Raw genomic sequence first — 20116 nt, forward strand, 5'->3', positions numbered from 1 at the left:
GCTATATTTTGGAAGCCTTTGCTCTTCTGCAATAAGATTTTGACTGCATTTAGCACACCTATATAATGTAATCTTACATTCTCTCTGCGCAGCTCTCTGGCCGGTCCAGATATCCTCCATCCATGACAAATTTCAGCACCTGCTCATTGGACAGTCCCTGATAAGGCTGCTCTGCTAATGTACTGATCTCCCACAGAACCACACCGAAAGACCTGCAAGACACACACACAAGATGTGTGGTGGGGGAGGGAGAAACAATTAGGTATTTGGAGATGGGGTAAGTCATCCAATCAAAACATCCAGAAACATCCAATCAATCAAAGTCAATAATATACAACTTTGGACAGTTGGTTTAATACAATGCATACAATTTCTGTTTTGAAGTGTGATGTGGAAAGCGTGAGGAATCTGCAGGTTGTCCTGTGTATAGGTGCTGAGAGTATGATTATTGGTGTTTGTGTTGTGTGGAGGAACTCATATCCTGTGTTGTGAAAAGCAAGAGTGAAAGAGTAAGCTGAAAACCCACCAGCAGTCTGAGTGTGCTGTAAAAACCCCGTCTTTCAAAGACTCCGGGGCCATCCACCGGACTGGTAACAAGCCCTTTCCTCCTTTCCGATAATAATCTGTCTCGTAAATATCTCGCGTCATGCCAAAATCTAAAAAACAAGAGTGAATAAACTGACACTTCAATACCAGCCTGAAGTAGGACAGTAGCCCTCCTTTGAGGATCAAGGTCAGTAAATCGAATTTGTATTTTGTACAAGTCTATTTTGTATTTAGATTTTATTTTACCTCCAATTTTTACAGTGAAGTCCTCAGCCACCATGCAGTTTCTAGCAGCAAGGTCTCTGTGCACAAACTTCTTTGCGTTGAGGTAGGCCATACCATCAGCGATCTCAGCTGCCATCTGGATCATCTCCTTCAGTGTGGGAGGTGGACGGCCAGGGTTATTCTGCACCATGAGGAACCAGCAAAAAAAAAAAAGGTCAGGAATACAATGGGATGGGAGTGAAGATGCCATGTGTGGTAGAGGCTTACTAAAAAAGTATAGTCAAATATGATGCATGAGAATTAATAGACAAAGTAATTATTTAAAGCATATCGATCATTTAATTGAATCACAATATACTTTGTTGTTTTGTAGTATTTAGTTGCACACATTTCCCAAGTATCGAAGTGTGTATGTGTGTTTTACCTCAGCATCAGGTCTAAGTGAGCGCAGGTAGCTCTTTAGATCACCATGTGTCATTAGCTCCATCACAACCAGTGTAGGCTGCCCCTTTGACACCACACCCAGCAGACGCACCTACAAAAACACACACATCAGTTTAAAATGCTTATGTTTCAATAAAACTATTGATATTTGATGCAAACAAAAAACATCTCTTCAAAATCATATCTCAATATTTTGTTCCAGCATTATTTTGGAATAATAAAATATTTGCATTGCTATAGCATGTGCATAAGCTCAGTTCTGTCTGACAATCTTGTGCTTTGTCATTTATATAAACTGATACTCACCACATGATGACAGCTGAAAGCCTTCATGACTGAAGCTTCATTAAGGAACTCTATGCGCTCCCTCAGACTCGCAGATTCATTCACTGTCTTCACAGCCACTCGTGTTTCTGGCTCACCCTTTACAATGTCTTTCGCAATACCCTCATACACCATCCCAAACGAGCCCTGTCCCAGCTCCCGCAGAACTGTAATCTTCTCACGTGCCACCTCCCAGTCATCAGGAACATACACTGCAAGAACACACACAAATATGGATTTAGATCACTTAAGAATACATTTTTGTACTACTGTAATCATATTATTAAAACAAAAATAAATGAATACTATTTAGAGAATGAAAATTAATTACAGTTTTCTCTAGCCAACACTTTAACAGGACTAGAAAGGTCAGCTCTAGTAAAGCTGCTGCTCTGTTGTTAATATTTACCGTCGTTAGCGCTGATGTACTCCGGATTTGAGGAGGCAATTAGGGGGCCTGTGGGTCCTTCAGTTTGCCTGAGGAGACAAAGAGTGGAAGAGCATGAGTATTTGTGTTAAATGACTGTGTGTGTGTGTGTGTGTGTGTGTGTGTGTAAGACACAAAGATTGAGATACATACTTTTTCCTGAGAACTACAAAGGCTGCACTTCCAATGAGGAGCACAATGATTAGAAGAATGACCGGGCCGATGATGATCTTCACGTTCATGTAATCTGAGTGAGAAAAGAGCTTTAGACACTTTTACACATAAACAGAGATGAGACAGATCAGATTGGCCCTTGCTCTATATTTTTCCTGTTTCCAGTTAAATATGCTTTTTTTAAGACCATTTTGACTCTTTAAACTATATTTTTGCATATTGCATGTTGCTCTTACAGAAAACAAACCTGTAATTAATCCACTTTGAGTGGAGCTCCAGTTCCCCTGTGATTCACAAATAAAAACAGAAATGCCTGTATGCAAATATTATGTTTACTTAGTAGTTTAGATGCAGGTTTGTTGGGTTATTTAATCAGATAACATTTTGTAATAGAATTTAAGTTAAGAGTCAGCTTCAAGTAGCCCATATGGAATTTTGTAGGGCTACACTTAAATTTAGATGGACAATCTGAATCAAATGTGATACAAATAATACAGGGTTTTTTTTTTAGTTTATTATTTTTGGTACTATGTTTAAGGTTACACAATGAGGCCGAAACAGACCACACAGCCTTTTAAAGAGTAATGTAAATGTGTTCCATATTTATTTATTTGACATACTTTATATACAAACACACAATAGTTTCAAAAAAATATTTTTTTATTAAATATAAAATGTTAAAAATAATCATGTTAAATATTAAATACAGGGCTCTAGACTTATTTTTTAACCACACTGACCATTGCCCCATTTTTACAGGTTTACTTTTTTTAGTGCTGTTCATCTAGGCAATATTGACTTGTAAATAATTAACTAATAATCTGGCCACCATGAAGTTCTTTATTTGAAGCACAATTCTAAAAAAAAAAAAAAAGTTAGCATACTGAAAATGCTGAACATCACTGAACATCTAATAGCTCAATATTTTATGGATTATCATCCACAACCCGAGACCAATTTCATATGGCTTGATGCACCTTTATTTTCAGGAGACTTTTATTTTGACACATAGTGTATTGGATTGATTCAAGGGCTAACGACTAACCAGCGACGCTAACGGCATTTCCTAGCTAAATTTGAATGTTTTAATGATTTCTAAGTGCTGGTTAGAGTGGGTAGGATCTGTGGTTTGATATTTGATGTGGATTATGGCTGTAGTTCACTTGAGTTAGTTACTTATTACCTTTATAACGCCGGAATGCAGCTGACCCTGAATTTAAAAATCTTCTGTGTGGCCATTCTCCAGACAATTGACATGTTTTGTAGACAAACAGCTAAAGTTTACTCAGTCAGCCACAGAGTGAAGCTACTTGGGGTTCAAGGTAAACTGTGTTTTGTGTTAGGTCACGGCCGGTTTATTGTCCAGCTCAAGCTGCAGACTGGAATACCGTTTTGGATCGGTCCCATCTCTAGTGACAATCCAGTTGGTTTCAGATGGATTTTTGTCAGACAACAGTTGAGTCTAAATTCTAAAGTTGATGCTGTGGGATGGTTCACTTTAATGAATGTTTACATCTGACAGGAAGTGAGGGTGGTTAGGCTGAAGCTTACTGTCTGGCATGAAGAAGTATGTGGGTTCAGTCCAGGAGCCATTTCCAGCCAAGGAAGTAGCTCTGATTCGGACGCTGTAGTTCCCAGGATGACCAACTCTCAGTTTGCAGCCCCTGGTCTTCTCATAACTAATCCTGGACACACAGTGATGCAATTCCTGAGAAAAAAGAAAGAAAGACAAAACATTGGCATTTGTTTTTTAAAAAAACAGTTCATTTATTTGAGATGAGAGGGTTTAGACAGTTGCCATAGCAACAGAAACACTCATACAGAGCTCTCAAAAACACATTTGTCTCTCTGGAAAACTCATTAAAAAGAAGATTTAACCAGACTGAAATCTTAATCAGTGTACAGGAGCTGCTGTAGGAAGCTGCCTAAAAATGCTCTGATAGGTTAATAATTATAGTAATGCATTAAAGAGCTGTAAAATAAGACAGACAAAATAATTTCAATACCAGTGTGTGGACTGAACTATGATTAATTTTTTCACAAAACATTTTTTTTTTCCTGATATGTCTACCGTCAAGACTTAAAACTAAAATCTAGGGGCGCCGAGTGGTCCAGCAGTCTTAATCGCTGCCACTATGAGCGGGAAGTCGCACACAGCACTTGCTCAATATAAAACCTCATGTTGCAAAACATTAATTATTATAATACATCATCCAGTTTTATTCTATTCAGTGTGAAATATAAATTATGTTGTTTGTGGTGACGCATATTGACTGACACTAACCTCAGTATCAGAAACTCGACGGTAGTTAATCTCATACAGAACAATCATGCCATTTGGAGCTTTCGGTTCCTGCCAGTGGATGTAAACAAACTCCGGCTCTTCTGGAAGGATCTCATGAGTGACTGCTCCGAAGATATCGTCAGCTTTGACTGCAGACAAAAAAAAAAAAAAAAAAAAAAATTATATATATATATATATATATATATATATATATATATATATATATATATATATATATATATATATATATATATATATATACGCTGGATTTAGCCGTTAGCCAGGCTTAGATGAAATTTTGTTACAGTTGGGTTTTGATGGTATTTAAATGTAGAGAATGATTTTGGGATACAGTCAGGATGAGAAACAGTCCTATAGTCAGTTGTTGTGTTACAAGCTGGTCCAGAAGCAAATGAATTGGGATACAGTCCTGTTGTGGATGAAATTGTTTGTTACAATCTGGTTCCAATAGATTTTTTGAGGTACAGTTCGGTTTTGATGGAATATCAATAGATTAGTCAGTTTCAGACAAATTTTGTTAGGGAAAAGTTGGGTTCAGATGGATTGTGTTCAGGAGTATGTGCTATAGGTGGGGTTGAACTGGGCAAACAGTGTTATTGTTAGACTACAATTTTTTTCAGATAAAATAAAGGCTGTAGGATACAGTGGTTTGTGTGGCTGGTCAGTGAATACTAACCTTCAGGCATGGTGCGTGCGCTGACGTAGGTGGCCATGCTGCAGAAGGCAATGTCGGTAAGGTGATTACAGGCCTGGATCTCGATCTGGTAGCTAGTGAAGTGATGAAGGTGGGAGATGACGATGGACTCTTTGGAGCTAACTATGAGGACCTGCTTTTTCTTCTGTTCCTCTGGGCCTATAGTGGGGGCGGAGACATTTGGGAAGGTGGGGGGTGTGATCAGGAGGGTGGAGTGGGTGGAGTTAGCTATTCCCAATGACCGGCGGCGACGGGATGGTCTAAAACAGACAGATATACAGACAGACCATTAGCAATGCAGGCTCATATAAAACAGTATTTCAAAAGTATTAAAACAATTGAGACCAAATACTATTTATGAACATAGCCTTTTTGTCTGCCAGACACTGTCATAAGGCCTGGTATTTATATAAAAACTGTTTGCTGACATTTTAAACCACCACAGCCCCACCTCCAGCTAGTCTATTATCAGCTATTAACAGTTAAATCCAGTAGATGGCACCAACACCTACTTCAGAAAAATCCCTCAACCCCTGTGATTGTTCCAAATGTTCCCAATAGATGGCACTACTCCTACTGAATTTAAAAAAAGAATCATTGAGTCTACTGGGAGGTTCAAGTCAAGCACTAATGAGTCCTGATCTGCAACAAGATCATTCAGCACTCATTTATCAATAGGTACAGTGGTTTGCACAAAGGATGTAATTGTTTAACTAGATTAGAAAGCACTATCCCACATTATTAACACATAGTTGTAAACCCCTTCCTACAGTTTAATGACAATGCTTTCATGTACTGGGCAAATTATTAGAAACCCCATGAGCTTCTCTAACTGGCCACTTTATTAGAAATCTCTGCCTTTTGCTTTACTACCATATATGTCCACCATATATGTACTACAATATATATGTCTGCGTGGATATTTTGTTTGAACTCTCCTCAATTGTGTTTTCACTCACAGGCCATTCATACCTTGTGCTTCACTAACTAGCCACTTTACTAACACACTGTACCTTGTGTTTTTTGGACTGACATGTCTTTGAAACCCCTACATTATGCTTTACAAACTGGCCATCTTCTAGAACACCTATCTTATGCTTCCTGTCAATGGCAAATTTTGAATTCTATCGACCTTATAATGAAGCTCCACTTTATAAGTAGACAGTTACATAGAGTATGCTGCTGCTAATCCACCACCCTCCACTCCTCTGCACTGCATATCCTCCATATGGAAACCACCTACAGAATAAACAGGCTTTTAAAAGCCCTGAAAGATGAACATTTGTCTTTTCAGAGCGTTTCAATTGGTCTATCAGGAGTCTGACACAGACAGCTCCCAGCGGTGTCTAAATGAGCAAAGAACAGCAAGGGCAGTTGCTGACGTCAGGACCAGGAACACACAGTCATTAAGAGGCCCACTCCCCGGGTGGTGTATAGACACCGTCCTGCTCTCTCCGATTGGTTTTCCGTGATCTGAAGCCCATGCCTCTCATCCAGGCTACTGTAAAACACAATGGGGGACTGCAGCAGATAGCAGAATGCAGCTGCACACAGCGCTGGCTTAATTTAAAACCTTATTTTGCAAAACATTAATCTCTGAATTATTAAATCAGAAGTTCTCAATCATGTAGTAAAGTAACAGCATTTAATAAATAAAGACTTCAAGCAGACCATCTGACTATTCAACAGTTTGTTGTTTTGAGACCTTCTGCCAGCCTGTGATTGCTTCAAAACACCTGTTAATTTGTTCTCAGACCTTAATTCAGAAAAGAATGTGCTATAAACACCTGCTTGTTTGATCTAAGATCCCCCTGACTGTGCCAGTTCATTTGTTCTGCATGTGATTGGTCCTAATCATGATTTTAGTTTTTCTTAGAGACGTCTTTCTTGTTTTAAGACCTCCCTCTGACTGTGATTGGACCTAATCACCAACTTGTTTGTTCTGTTACCTCCCCCTGACTGGAACTTGTCCTAAAACACCACCTCATTGCTTTAGGGCCTCCCCCTAACAGTGATCTTAATCTGATTCACTGCCTCAATCATCAGCTCTTTCATGAAAATGTATGTTTGTAAAATTTAATTTAAATTAATGTAAAGCAAAAGTAGAGCTGTGCATTCATACTTGGGTTCGAAGACCTCATTGTGGATGTAGTTCTCAAAGGTTTTGCGAAACTCCGTCTCTTCTGCCTCTTTCTTCAGCTCTGTTTCAGTTTTGGGGCAAGCGCAACAGCTGCTGGTCTCACCCTGCTCCTCAGTCTGGTTCCACTTCTGCTCTTCCTCTGTTGTGTAGTGTGTGGGTGCCCGGGATGGAAGCTTCATTCCTGCAGGTCACACACACACAAAAACTTAATTTCTTTTAACAATACAAAGCAAAAATAGTGCCACAAAAGCATTGAATTTAAAACATACTTTTTCCACCTTAATCAAATTCAAATCACATTGTCTTGTTTTAAATACAGTGGAAAATGTGTACTTTAAATGTCCAAATACATATTCTGGCTGACCACACAAACACAATTAGAACACATGAGCAGAAGAAACTTACCTTTCTGACAGTAATCAAACTTGTAGAGCTCACTGTCCTCCTCCTGTTTCTGGTAAGCCACGCGATAGTGTGTGATGTTCCCATTGGGGTCAGCGGGGGGCTTCCACTTCAGAATGATCTGAGAGGAAGAATTGGAGGAGGAGATAGGGTCCAGCGGAACTGACGGTCCTACATAAAGGGAAAAAAAAAAGATGATTTCTAAATAACTGAGGTAGCATAACACTACACACACACTACCAGTTTAGATGATCTAAACACTAAAACAGAGCAGAGCCCCGCCCCCACTACGGCTACTCTGATCAAGTAGCCGTAGTAGCTCTCCTGGGGGATCAGAGAGGCAAAGCGCACCTACGCAAAGAAAATCCACGCCCACTTCCGCATCCGAGCCTCCACTACTAGACTCTGCAACAGCTTCATCCACCAGGCAGTCAGACTTCTCAACGCACAGAGACAGAACTGAACCCCCACCCCACCCACCACTCACCCAACACACTCGCACAAAACTAAACTGTACACCCCCCCCCCCTTTACACAAAACTAAACTGTACCCCCCCCCCTTTACACTCACAAAGAACTGAACTTCACCCACACACACACCCAGTCAGCACACAGAGGCTGAAATGACTTTATTTGCTGCACTCTTAAAAACTATAAACTCTACCTCAGTAACTGCTGTGATTATATATGTTCTATATGTTACAGTATGTCACACATCTCTGCACTTTATCCCCACTATACACTTTATTATACCGTATCGGTACTGCACTGTCCTGTCTTTAAATTGTCTCGTCTTTTGTATTTATTGTATTTATTGTTATTTAGTGTTATAATTTTATGTTGCACTGTCGTCACTCCTGCACTTTATGTTGTCTATTGCTTGTTGTTCTATGTTGCACCATGGTTCCGGAGGAACGTAATTTCATCACACTGTGTACCTGTACTCAGATGTAATGACAATAAAAGCCTCTTGACTTGACTGACTTGAAAACAGCTTAAGTGCTGTTACGAGATTATAGAACCTCTTAACCAATCAAATGTTATAGCTAAAACTTCGGTAGAATAAAACAGGCTGTATCTGAACAGTTGGGCTTACGGGTCTGGTTGGTAAGGACGTAGATGATTTCACTCTTGGCTCCGTGCACCTGGTGCTCATCACTGACAGAAAGCTGAGTTTTGACCATGATGGCATACTGCGTCCAGGGCTTTAGGGGCATGAGGACACAGCCTGGATCTCCAGGCTTATTTCCATCAGTCGCTCGTGGTGGTGGTTCTACATCGGTAATCACCCAGCTGTTAGACCCGCACGCATCCTGCCCATCAAACTCAGTCACGTTTTTATACGGCCTGCAGGAAAAAGAGATTATCAGAACTGCACACTGTGGTCCCACAAGTGAAGACCATACTGGATCTCACCTGGAGGCTGATGTAAACCAGTAAACACATTCATCCAGCCCACATGCATTCTTCTGGCAAATCCAATATTGATCTTTTTATAATGTTTTTTTTTGACCTATTGAGTTTTAAAACTAAGCTGCCATTCTGCGACACTCACGCTTCTTTATAGAGGACCATGAATCCCAGCAGGTCTCGGAAGTCCGGTGGCCAGAACGGTTCCCACCTGATCATGATATTTTTGGATGAGACTCTGATCTGGGTGAAGTTGAGCTGGCGGTTTTCACCTGAAATATAAAATTGGAAGCAACATAAGTTGAAATACATACATGTCCTGATACTAAAAAGTAAAACATTTAATATTCGTCCTTTGTGTCCTTTAGTTCTTTTTAGTAATTAACCATACACTTCAGATATGGCAGATAGAGATCGGGTTTAAAACTCTAAAATTTGGATTATTACATTTTTATGAGCAAACAATGTCAAAATTGTAAAAAAAAAAATGCTCTTTAAAAAGGAAGCATATTATGAAGGTGTGTTAAAATGTGTAAATATTTTGTTAAAAATTGTGATATATTGCTCTTAGGCTTACAGGACGCCTGGTCTCCGTTGGTGCGGAGGGCGATATCGTTTTTAGTGTGCCGGTCTTTGGTCCCAGTCACTTCTTCCATCTTGCGGATTTCGGAGAGGCAGAGTTTAGCGTTATAATGGAAAAACATGCGGCCCTGCAGGATGGTCAGGTTGTGCTTGGACCAGTCCCACAGCTGACGCAGATTTTGGTTGTCCAGGGCATAGAAGGAGTAGTTTCTAAATAGGAAAAAATACATTTCAATTAAAAAAAAAAGAAATGATTTACTGTGTACTAAAAATGGTTTAATACCAAGCAAATTGCTCAGTATTTACTATAATTATTTCTAGATGATACTACTAATGTTTGTTAATTAAAGTGTTAGTATACACTATGGGTTGTTTAGTGTCCACTGTGAGTTATTCATTATCTACTACAAATAATAATTTAGTATCCAGAAAAACTAGTCTGAAAAAAAAAGTTTCACCAACATACCCGATTTCCTGTGTCTCTCCACGGATGAGGCGGAGTTTGCGAAGGAAGGAGAGGGAGACGAGGGCGTACGCTCTGCGGATGGTGAGATAGCCTGTGATTTCCTCCAGCTGACCAAGGTTAGCCTCCAGCTCAGCCGCAATATTATCTGAAAACCATAGAAAGTTCTATGGGTAAGTTCTTTTAAGATATGTAATGGGAATTATAATATATATAATGATATATATAATAATATAATTAACTATGCTGTGACGAATAACCAAAATTCAGATTTTCAGATGAGTTAGTGAACAACTGCATTAGGATTAATTTAATCAGTAAAGGCTGTGAAGGTAATTAACAAAGATTATTAAAGACATTTTTGTTAAGACTTACTCCCGCCACGGATTTTGATGACCAGGCTGCCGTTTAGGACAGTGCAGCCCCGCAGAGCCTGAGCTGCAGTAACCGAGTCTATGGTCTGCAGTCCAGTACACAGCTTCGGACAGAGCCCAGCACAGGGTTTGCAGTTCAGCCTAAAACACAAACACAAAGTAGCTTCATTCAGAGGTGCAATCGTGATAAAACCCTGTTGTTACAATATATATTAAAACACAACAATTATACTGCAATATATGCAATAGGTCTAGCAGTCAGGATCAACAAAGATCTGCCTCAAATCTATGCAATATAATATTTATACTATTAATTTAAAATGTATATTGTTTTGAAAATCCATACAGTATTGCAAAACATATCACAGTATTTTGATACATCAATTTTTACTTACAACCCTATTGGAAAACTAAAATGCCATGACCTTTACTTTTTGTTAAATTGAGAAAAAAAAACGAGCTGCGGAGAGAGAAAAACGATCCCCAAATGAAAATCCTTTTTACTTCTGTGAAAGACAACAGAAGAAATGGAGGGAAAGCTAAGAGCAGGGGAGGACTGTGTGTTGTGGAACAGAATTTATTAATGAGTGACTGTCACCCACAGGCCAGGCAAAGATGGCTGGAGCTGAAAAACAAGCAAATTATGTCAATTTCCGAATCCCTGGAACAGACAGAGATCCAATCAAGGTTTAAAATGTTAAGAACACAGACACACACACACCACCCCCCCTCCCCCCTCTAAAACAGTCGCACATTCAAAAACAGCTCTGGACCCCACAGTGTGTTAACAAAGACAGGCCCCCTCACAAATAAAAACTAGAATATATTTATTACAATTAATTATTCAAATTCAATATATATTAAATTTAAATGTAAATAATAAATAAAGAAGAAGAAAAAAAAAGTTAGTTAATTTTTATCAGTAGCACTTGGCAATATGGGGGGGTCTCACTGTATTTAGTGCACATTTTAGTTCCTAAAGTTGATCTGTTTTATATTGTGAATCTTCTCCTCTACAGGGTTGGGAGATAGAGTTTAGGACCAGGGTAAGGGTTAGAGAAAGAGCAAGGAGTTGATCTGCTGCTTTTATACTTACGTTGCATCAACGATAGTGAATCCAGAGGGGCATTCTGGGATGCAAGCTCCATTGTGGATGACGTACTGGTGGCAGTCGCTGGCCTTCTTCTGCTTGCACCGGTTGTGGAGGTCCTGACAGAAGGCAAAGGAGACGCAGCGCCAGCCTTTAAAGATGTAGTGATCTGGAGGGCAGCGGTCCACGCACATGTTGCCGTAAAGAAGATTTCGGCAGGCCACGCAGGCACTGGCATTGCCCGGTTCAGAACAGCCTCCCAGACACTTGTCGTGGCAGCAGCGATCATCGAGGGTGCAGGCACGGTGTTTACATGCTGCTGGACAGACTGAAAAGAAAAACAGGAGAAGATTAAGATTAGTATTAAGTAATTAGTAATTCATTAATATTAATAACTAGTGCTGTGTATTTGCAAGAAACTTCACAATACAGAGGTTATGATTTAATATATTGCAATATAAAGCAATACTGTAAGGGGATATATATACAATCCGATCAGTTGCATCGGAAGACAGTTTTTATTAAAAATCAATACAGTATTGCAAAATATAATATTGAGAACTGCATAACACTACATATCAGTCATATCATTATTATTTTTTTAAATATTTTATTTCAAAATTTTCCCATTTTTTCCCAATTTACACGGCAAATTACAGGACGGCGCAGCGGCTCGGTTTCAGTACATCAGCTCACAGACGCTGTGCTGCGGACATCACCCTAGGAGTGATGTGGGGAGAGAACGCCATCTACCCACCCGGAGGGAGCAGGGCGAATTTTGCTCCCTCTGAGCGCCAGCAGCTTGATGGCAAAGCTGCATGAGTGGGGGGGACCACTGCGCTGGACCACTCGACATCCTTTCAGTCATATTATTTTGTTAAATCCAGTAATATGACTTAAAATCTGTAGTATTATTTCACATTCTCAATCCACATGCTTCTGTATGTTTTAGCTAAAAGGATGCTCATAATGTAATATGAATTTACTGCAATGGTGTAAAACTGAATGGCACGCCACCAACGGATCAGAAGATCCCAAAAACAAGCAAATACCACACCGAATGCTTGCTCATTTTCATAAAATAAAACGGTATATTTGAGAATTATTTCAAATTTACATACACCTGTATGTGGTTTCATATCCATAATGTGGTTGGTCAGAATGCTTACAGATAAAGACTGAGAAGGAAAACACTGCACTCATCTCTCTACTGACCAGTGTGGTCAGTTTCAGTCTGTGTGTGTGTGTGTGTACGTACGTATGTCGCTCTCTGGCTTGAACACAGACCAGCCATAAACCTGCTGGACTTAATTAGTGTCATAAAAATCCCTCCATCATGTGACATGAGGTTAGCCCCCATAGGAGCAAAACAACATGGACCCTCTGGCTGAGAGTGGGCCAGGGCAGGGCAGAGCAATGCCTGAGCGAAAGAGAGAGAATGTAGGGGTGTGTGTGTGTGTGTGTTGGTGAGCGGCAGAGAGTTACATAGAGGAGCAGCAGAGGTGGAGGTGAGTGAGTTCAAGATGTCTGCACTGATTGGATGGACAGACAGCAGCAGATTGGGAGGGGCAAAAAATAAATAAATAAATGGAAGCATACAGGAGGGAAAAACACTAATACGACAAAGAAGCAACACATATAATCATTTTTTACAATAAATGATAATCTTAATAATTAAGAATGTTAGAATATCGAATGCTTTTGTGAAAACATTACATGATATATTGCCAATAAATGTAATATCCCTTACTGAGATTATTATGCTGTAACTTGATATTGTTTTTAAAAAAAGATACATTCCTGGTTTGATATTTTTTAATAGAATAATATAAAATGTGTTGTGATATATTAACATATTAGATGCATGTGGCCACCTGTATGAAAGTAAAATTTATATAACAATATGTATACATTTTATTATTGTTCTTAGTTGTTATAACTAAATTTATAATATCAATCTGAAAAATGTGTTTGAGCTGCTGCCTGTATAAATGTCTATTTTAAAAACAATATATGGTTGTTTAAATAAAAACAAAAATAGGATAATTGTGATTTCTTTCTTCTTATTATTAATGCATAGAATAGAATGTTGCATTTATGATGGAATTTTTTTTTTCCTCAGTATGCTCCTCCACACACAGCATATAATATACACTGCATTCATTCTGCACCACGCTGACACACACACACACACACACACTGCTGATCCTGCAGTATTCCACCCCAGAGCTTAGCTGCAGCCAGAGATCCGCCCTCACCCTCAGCCAATGTGTTTGCTGTCCGTGGAAGGCAGCCATTCAATGGCCTCTTCCAGAGTAGAGAAAAAGTCGCCCATGTTTAACCCCTCACACACCGCCACACACGGCTGAGCAACACACACACTCAGGAGAAACAGAGTACAGCCAAGAGGAGGCTGTTTTTAGCATGTAGCTTCAGCGCTACTCAGATTAGTGTTAGACAAAGACTACAAACACCACACACACCCCCAGCCCCCCTCCATACCACACCCCCAGGCCTCCCTCCTTCATTCATGAGCTGCCTTCTTCTCAGCCTCTTTCGCTCACACACACACACACACACACACACACTTTTCAACCATTAATATCCACTACGAGGAAAAGAGGAATGCTGAGAATTAGAAATAAAATAGCTCTACAGACATTATTTCCCTCCACTTTTGGTGTCATCATATTTTTGTCTCTGCCTCTGCTCATACATTATCATGACAGGACTATTATACACTGGTTTCTTTAATTTTAACCAAAATAATTTGTTTTAAAATGGCTGTTTTACTATGTTTTTGAAATTCCCAAACACAGTTACTGATTGGTTAGAGAATTATATGCACATATATTTATTTTCAGTATATATCAGTAGTGTAAACTAAATATCAGTAGTGTAAAAAAAAAAAAAAAAAAAATCAAACAGGATTTAAGACTTGTTTATTTTGTGTTGTTAGTTTATCATTGTTTTATGACATTTTGTGATTGATTGATGTGCTTTAGAGCATCTTAGTAATGTGTATGTTGTGTTTAAAGCCAATTTACTGTTTTTTGTTTTAAGTAATTCAGCTTCATTTCAGTATGATGGAACTTTAGGCCTTTAATCGACAACGCCGTGAGAACAATAAACACACTTCAGCCCAACGGCTCTTCGCTCTAAAACACTGCTCCCCTTCCACCCAATAACACACACAGCCAACTTACAAAGACACACTCCCCTCAACCCCCCACCCCCCTTTCACACGTACACACACCCCCACAGACCCACACAATCACCCTCCCTTTAGAAGACAAAAACACTTCAATGAGAAGAGGAGAAAGAGAAATTAATAATGGTGAAAAAGGGGGCAAAAAAATAAATGTTTTTAATGCAAATTTAATTATTTTAATACTATATTCATTACCTTGGTGGTCCTATCTTCGAGACCGTTTGAACAGTATAAACCACTGCATACTGGAAACACCTCACAAAACCTCTGACCCAGTAGTCTAGCCATCACTATTCAGCCCTCCTCAAAGTGTCTTACATTCTTACGTTTGGCCATTTACCTTGTTCCAACTCATCGCCTTCAGCAACAGACTGTTCACTTGCTGCCTATTATATCTTTTCTTCACTGGTGCCACTGTAACCAAATAATCAATGTTATTCAATTTACCTTTCACCTGGTTTTAATGCTATGGCTGATTACTGCAGATACATGTTTTTTATCCAGCAAGGCCAACTATTAGCTCTTCATCAGAGGTCAGTGTTTTACTCTCAGATGAACATTTTATATGAACACTACATTATAATGTAATGTAAAAAAGCTGAACTGGAATCTGAACCAGTAGGGGGCACACTCCACAGGTTGAAGCAGCAGAACTGTAAAATGGTTAATAATGGACAAATCACTTGTTTAGAAAAATAATACAAGGAGTACGAATATGAAAATATTTGTCTTAAATTATTAGTTTTTCTCACTGTGTTATTCAGAAACAGGAAATGTAGTGCGCAGGTGTCCTCAGGTAGTGTGTGAGTGAGCTTAAATGTGTAAAAGAGCATGAAAAGTGTCTGAGAGTGCATGCATGTGTGTGTAGTGACAGAGGAATGAACCCTAGGCCTGCTCAGACAGGTTGTGGGAGTGGTTCACATGGAAGAGACACACACACACACACACACACACACACACACAGAGAGAGAGCGAGAGAGATGAAACATTTGCATTATCTGGTGCAGGTACATAATCGACTGATGCAGGAGCTCTCTCTGCATTAATCTCATCCACAATAACACTGTACTGTAGTGTATATACTATGCTCTTTAACCCATATCTACAGTTTATAAGCACTTCAAAACAAAGTACAGGTAATTTATTGTGGGTGTGTCTATAGAACAAGCTCCACCCCACTCTATTGCCCACTTTACTAGTAGGCCACATCTAAATAAGCTAGCATACACCACTGACTGAGGCTTCAGTGAAAGATGGTAAATTAGTGTTTATGCACCAAAAGCAATCAAGCCAAGTATTTCATATCACTGCAGTGTAGTATCACTTATATCAAAATCTACTGCCTGTAGAAGCTCTCATAAAGTTCTAATTCTACTTCAAATTATCATAAATATACAGTATACTGCCAAGAGTTTAGATTGTCTGCCCGATCCGATGTCTGACCCGAACTCAGTGGCCCACTACTTTCTCGGGTCCTGTCGGGTCGTGCCACAAATGAACAAAATCACATTTTTACTGTGGGTCATACCCAGAGCATGGTTTTCTTAAATAATAGGCCTATGCTTCTTTCACTGTTTATTAACATCATTTTGAACAAATTTCGGTCATTCACACAGCTTTGCATTGTAGTTAACAAGTTCAGTTTTAACGTGCTCGGACAGAACGTACTCTAATACAGCCCCATCTCTAACTTCTACCCAAAAACTTACAACAAACCTGTATTAAATTCCAATATTGGTGGAGGGATAGATGCAGAATGTTTCACAATCAATGAATTCACAGATAAAATTTAGATTCGACACTATTTTATCATCAATAGCATTTTGTGTAAAATGTAAAAGACATGGTTCACTAGTGGTTAGAACAGTAAATAAAATACCTGTCCATATTTGTAAATATGGGTTTCATTCACCACACCCTGTAAAGATATTACACAAAGATCCACACATCTGGACTCCTGCTCACGTGCATCAGCACTGTCTACCTGAACGCGTCTTCTACTCGAGACACACAAACATAAACACGGAAGACAGAAACTCAAGAAGGTAAAAACAATTACTCAGAAACGAAGCTGACATTCCCGGAGTTTTCGGAAAGATTAATCACTCACACAGGGTCACACAGTGATTCATGAGCTCAGTTCTGTATCCAAAACAAAACCCTCCAGCTTCTGATAATCCTGCTGCTAGTGCAGGGAATACATCATCTACTCCAGTGTACTGCCATACTGACAAACCGGAACACTGGATTTTAAATCCATAAAACAAGAAACTAATAGTGGAAATGTGTCCTCTAATCAAAACAAGGTTTATGAGATTTAGAGTAGCAGCAGCCAGAAAGCATGAACGTGTTTTTGGCTTACTTCAGCTAGATTTACAGTGAAGCTACGTGGCTAATGTGGCTAACAAGTGACTGAAGCAGACAAATAGCATCAAGCTAAACTATAAAGAAAAATATATAGGTTAAATAGTGTGTACATTTTCTTTACTTTCAGTGAAAGTCGAGGAAAAACAAAAAAAAACTTTATTACAATGCAGTGCTAGTAAACAGACTGCCCTACTGCACTCGCTGGACAATTTTGGACATTGGTGTTCCTCTTATAATAGCTAGACAGACAGATAGACTATTCTAACACATTAACAGAGTTTGCTGGCTGTGAGCAGGGTTTCTGCCTGGTCAATATGATCACATTTGTTAGTAAAATCTTTTTATTTCTCTCTCTGCAGGTCATTGAAACCTTGCACTTTCCTTCTTCCTGCACTCAGAGCCTCAGGCTGATGCGCCAACCCGCTACTCATCACTTCAACCAGGCAAATGAAGGGGCAGGCAGGCCTGTGGTCAGGAACAAAACCTAATTAGCCAGCCGTAAGCAGGGAACAAACGGGCCATCGTGGTCGTCCCGGATGTTGGGTGGCGGGACGGTGATTGAATTACAGTTTCCTGTGGAGGGAGGTGAGTCACCTGTGAGACTGTGTGTGTGTACCTGTCTGAAGACTAACACACCGCAGCTGCTACACCGTGACTCACACACTGCCAGGTCTCTGCGTGTGCAAACTACTTTACAACAATTCTTATGGGTTCTATATGGAAACATGATACTCAAAGAAATATTTAGATGCTTAAATGCATCCAAATGGACACCTTTGCAGACTGTTGAAACCACCAAACCTTGTCACCACAAAAAATATGTATTCAAAACAAGGTGGTTTGAGTCTCTGTGACATCATAAAAAGATAAAAAAAAAAAAGATAAAAAAAAAAAGAATTTTTGGCCTTGAAACGGCAATCAATCTAGTAATTTAGTAACCTAGTCTGATATTCTGTTGTTCTTAGTGTGGCATTATTTGCCCATTGATTTTCCTTCTTTCTGATCCTTCATAGAGCAGCACAGCAGGACAGAGCCTGTTCACCTTCAGCCCTCATTTCAGCAAACACTATTTAGCACTGCCTCACGTGGTACCTGTACAGAGCGTAATGCACTACAAATAACTGTATTATACAAAGCCTCCCAGACTGTGTCTCGTTACAGAAGCCTGAAAGTGTGGAAATCAAAACTATGAGAACCCTGACCCCCTACTGCTTACTGACCTCTTCTTTTGTTAGTTTATCTGTCTCACCTTATCATATCTGATTTCTATAATGACATGTTTTTTTAGACTAATTATTTATCTCTCTTATATCTCAAAGGCTCTACTACCATTATAATTTCTTCTGATCTTTGATAACTACAACATTTATCAGTGGGGGAAATGGCTAATTTATATCATTCTAAAGAAAACCACAGTAAAAAGTCAGCAGCACTTTCCGAGCTTCTTTTTTTTGCATGAGACGTGCCCTTGGGGACCACACTGAATGAAGATAACAAAAAAACAGGCTATTAAAGTAATCTGACCTCTATAACGTCATGAATACAGAGACAAATTAGGTGTTATGCATTTTGATTATCTCCTTATAAAAAGAGGCTGGACAATCTATATATACGGATGTACACATACATTAAAATTATATAAATTATATATTAATTTAACCTCCAGGCCTGTTTTTGCCATTTTCCGCCTGAATTTTACACACAAATCTTGAGGCCTTATACTCAAACAGGATATAAAGTAGAGACAGTATCATGAAGTATTGTTATTTAAAAGCCTTTGAAGTTTTATTAGAAATACTTAAAAATGTTGAAATGGATCCCCAGTGGTCAGAATATGATAAAAACAACAAAAAAATCTAGGCGCTTTTCAAAATTTTACTTTAAAATTCATGTTTTAGAGCCTATAACTTGGTCAGTTCTTGTGGTCGAAAACATTTTTTTATTTAAACTTGTTCCATTAGTGGTCTACTTTCACCCTGTAAAATTTGGAATTAAAAGGTCTTATAGTTTAAAAGATATTGGACCTACAGTAAATAATAACCTTTCAGCAAAGAACAGGCCTATTCTGACAAAAAGCCTTTAAAAAACGTGACTGACTACCTTTCCTGCACTAAATGGGCCTAACACGCTCTCTACTGGGCCATAGAATAAGCCAGAAGTGTGAAATCTCGCAGAAAACTCTCTTTGACTGGTCAGAGCCTGACGACAGTGGTTAAATTCGGCCTATCGCCGCTCCTGACTCCATTTCTCCGCCTCTGATTGGCCGAGAGGTCTGAGTGACGACACAGTCGCTAGGTAAGGTTCCGATGAGTAAGGAAGTTTTGGACCGGTAGCGATCGGACATACGGTTCAGTTTATACGAATTAATTAGTGAAGATGATCCGCCGCTTTTTGGGAGCACTCTTTACGCTTTCCTGAGGATTTCTACAGACTGGAGAGGAGTATCAGGTCGAGTTTGGTATCGGATTGAAGCTCTCACTCTGCTGAACGGGGTGAGTGCCTGTGTTTCGGTCTGAGCCGCGAGGGCGGGGTGAGGGGCTCCTCAGAGCGCTGCTCCAGGTTTTCCAATTAGATGAATCTGAAGTTAAAAAAAACTTACTCTTTTGCCTGTAACTCAGTAACGGTACACTTTAGAGATGAAAGGCGTATATCCCCGTAATCCCGAGAGCCTGCCCGTTCGTTCGATGTATATTTTAGCCCCCTTTGGTAAACTATGTCGTTATGAAAAATATGAATATTCATATCATAACTATATTTTTTTCTTAAAATCTTGTCTGCAAGGTATATTAACACTGGAATAGTTAATATTTGAGAATATATAAAGATAAAATGACCTAGATGACTGAAAAGCTGAGATTCTAAGCTTTTAAATGGTATATAGCTTGTCTATATTGACCCTACAGTTACTCAGATAAACACAAGCAAATATGATTTTAAT

General features: G+C 39.2%; 2 protein-coding genes across 3 annotated transcripts in view; one reads left to right on the top strand and one right to left on the bottom strand.

Moving 5' to 3' along the window:
• Positions 1–20116, top strand: part of LOC107197052 (dynein axonemal intermediate chain 3-like) — a 68985-nt gene that overhangs the window by 41751 nt on the left and 7118 nt on the right. The window contains exon 4 of one of the 2 annotated variants that reach the window (XR_002649976.2): positions 17538–17763. The exons of the other annotated variant lie outside the window; for it this stretch is intronic. The gene's annotated coding sequence lies outside the window, so the exon portion shown is untranslated. The remainder of the gene's footprint in view (positions 1–17537; positions 17764–20116) is intronic. 2 annotated transcript variants of the gene reach the window in all.
• insrb (insulin receptor b) overlaps positions 1–20116 on the bottom strand; it is a 90122-nt gene that overhangs the window by 7796 nt on the left and 62210 nt on the right. Inside the window, exons 3-20 of the mRNA XM_007236547.4 lie at positions 11607–11928; positions 10512–10651; positions 10140–10284; positions 9669–9883; positions 9237–9363; positions 8778–9028; positions 7685–7852; positions 7262–7460; positions 5122–5399; positions 4425–4573; positions 3692–3848; positions 2120–2213; positions 1949–2016; positions 1522–1751; positions 1196–1306; positions 793–952; positions 527–656; positions 78–212 (exon numbers count right to left, since the gene is read on the bottom strand). Coding sequence (XP_007236609.3) covers positions 78–212; positions 527–656; positions 793–952; positions 1196–1306; positions 1522–1751; positions 1949–2016; positions 2120–2213; positions 3692–3848; positions 4425–4573; positions 5122–5399; positions 7262–7460; positions 7685–7852; positions 8778–9028; positions 9237–9363; positions 9669–9883; positions 10140–10284; positions 10512–10651; positions 11607–11928 — 3079 coding nt within the window. The remainder of the gene's footprint in view (positions 1–77; positions 213–526; positions 657–792; positions 953–1195; positions 1307–1521; positions 1752–1948; positions 2017–2119; positions 2214–3691; positions 3849–4424; positions 4574–5121; positions 5400–7261; positions 7461–7684; positions 7853–8777; positions 9029–9236; positions 9364–9668; positions 9884–10139; positions 10285–10511; positions 10652–11606; positions 11929–20116) is intronic.

Source organism: Astyanax mexicanus, chromosome 16 (assembly GCF_023375975.1).
Source record: "Astyanax mexicanus isolate ESR-SI-001 chromosome 16, AstMex3_surface, whole genome shotgun sequence".
Lineage (NCBI taxonomy): Eukaryota > Metazoa > Chordata > Actinopteri > Characiformes > Acestrorhamphidae > Astyanax > Astyanax mexicanus.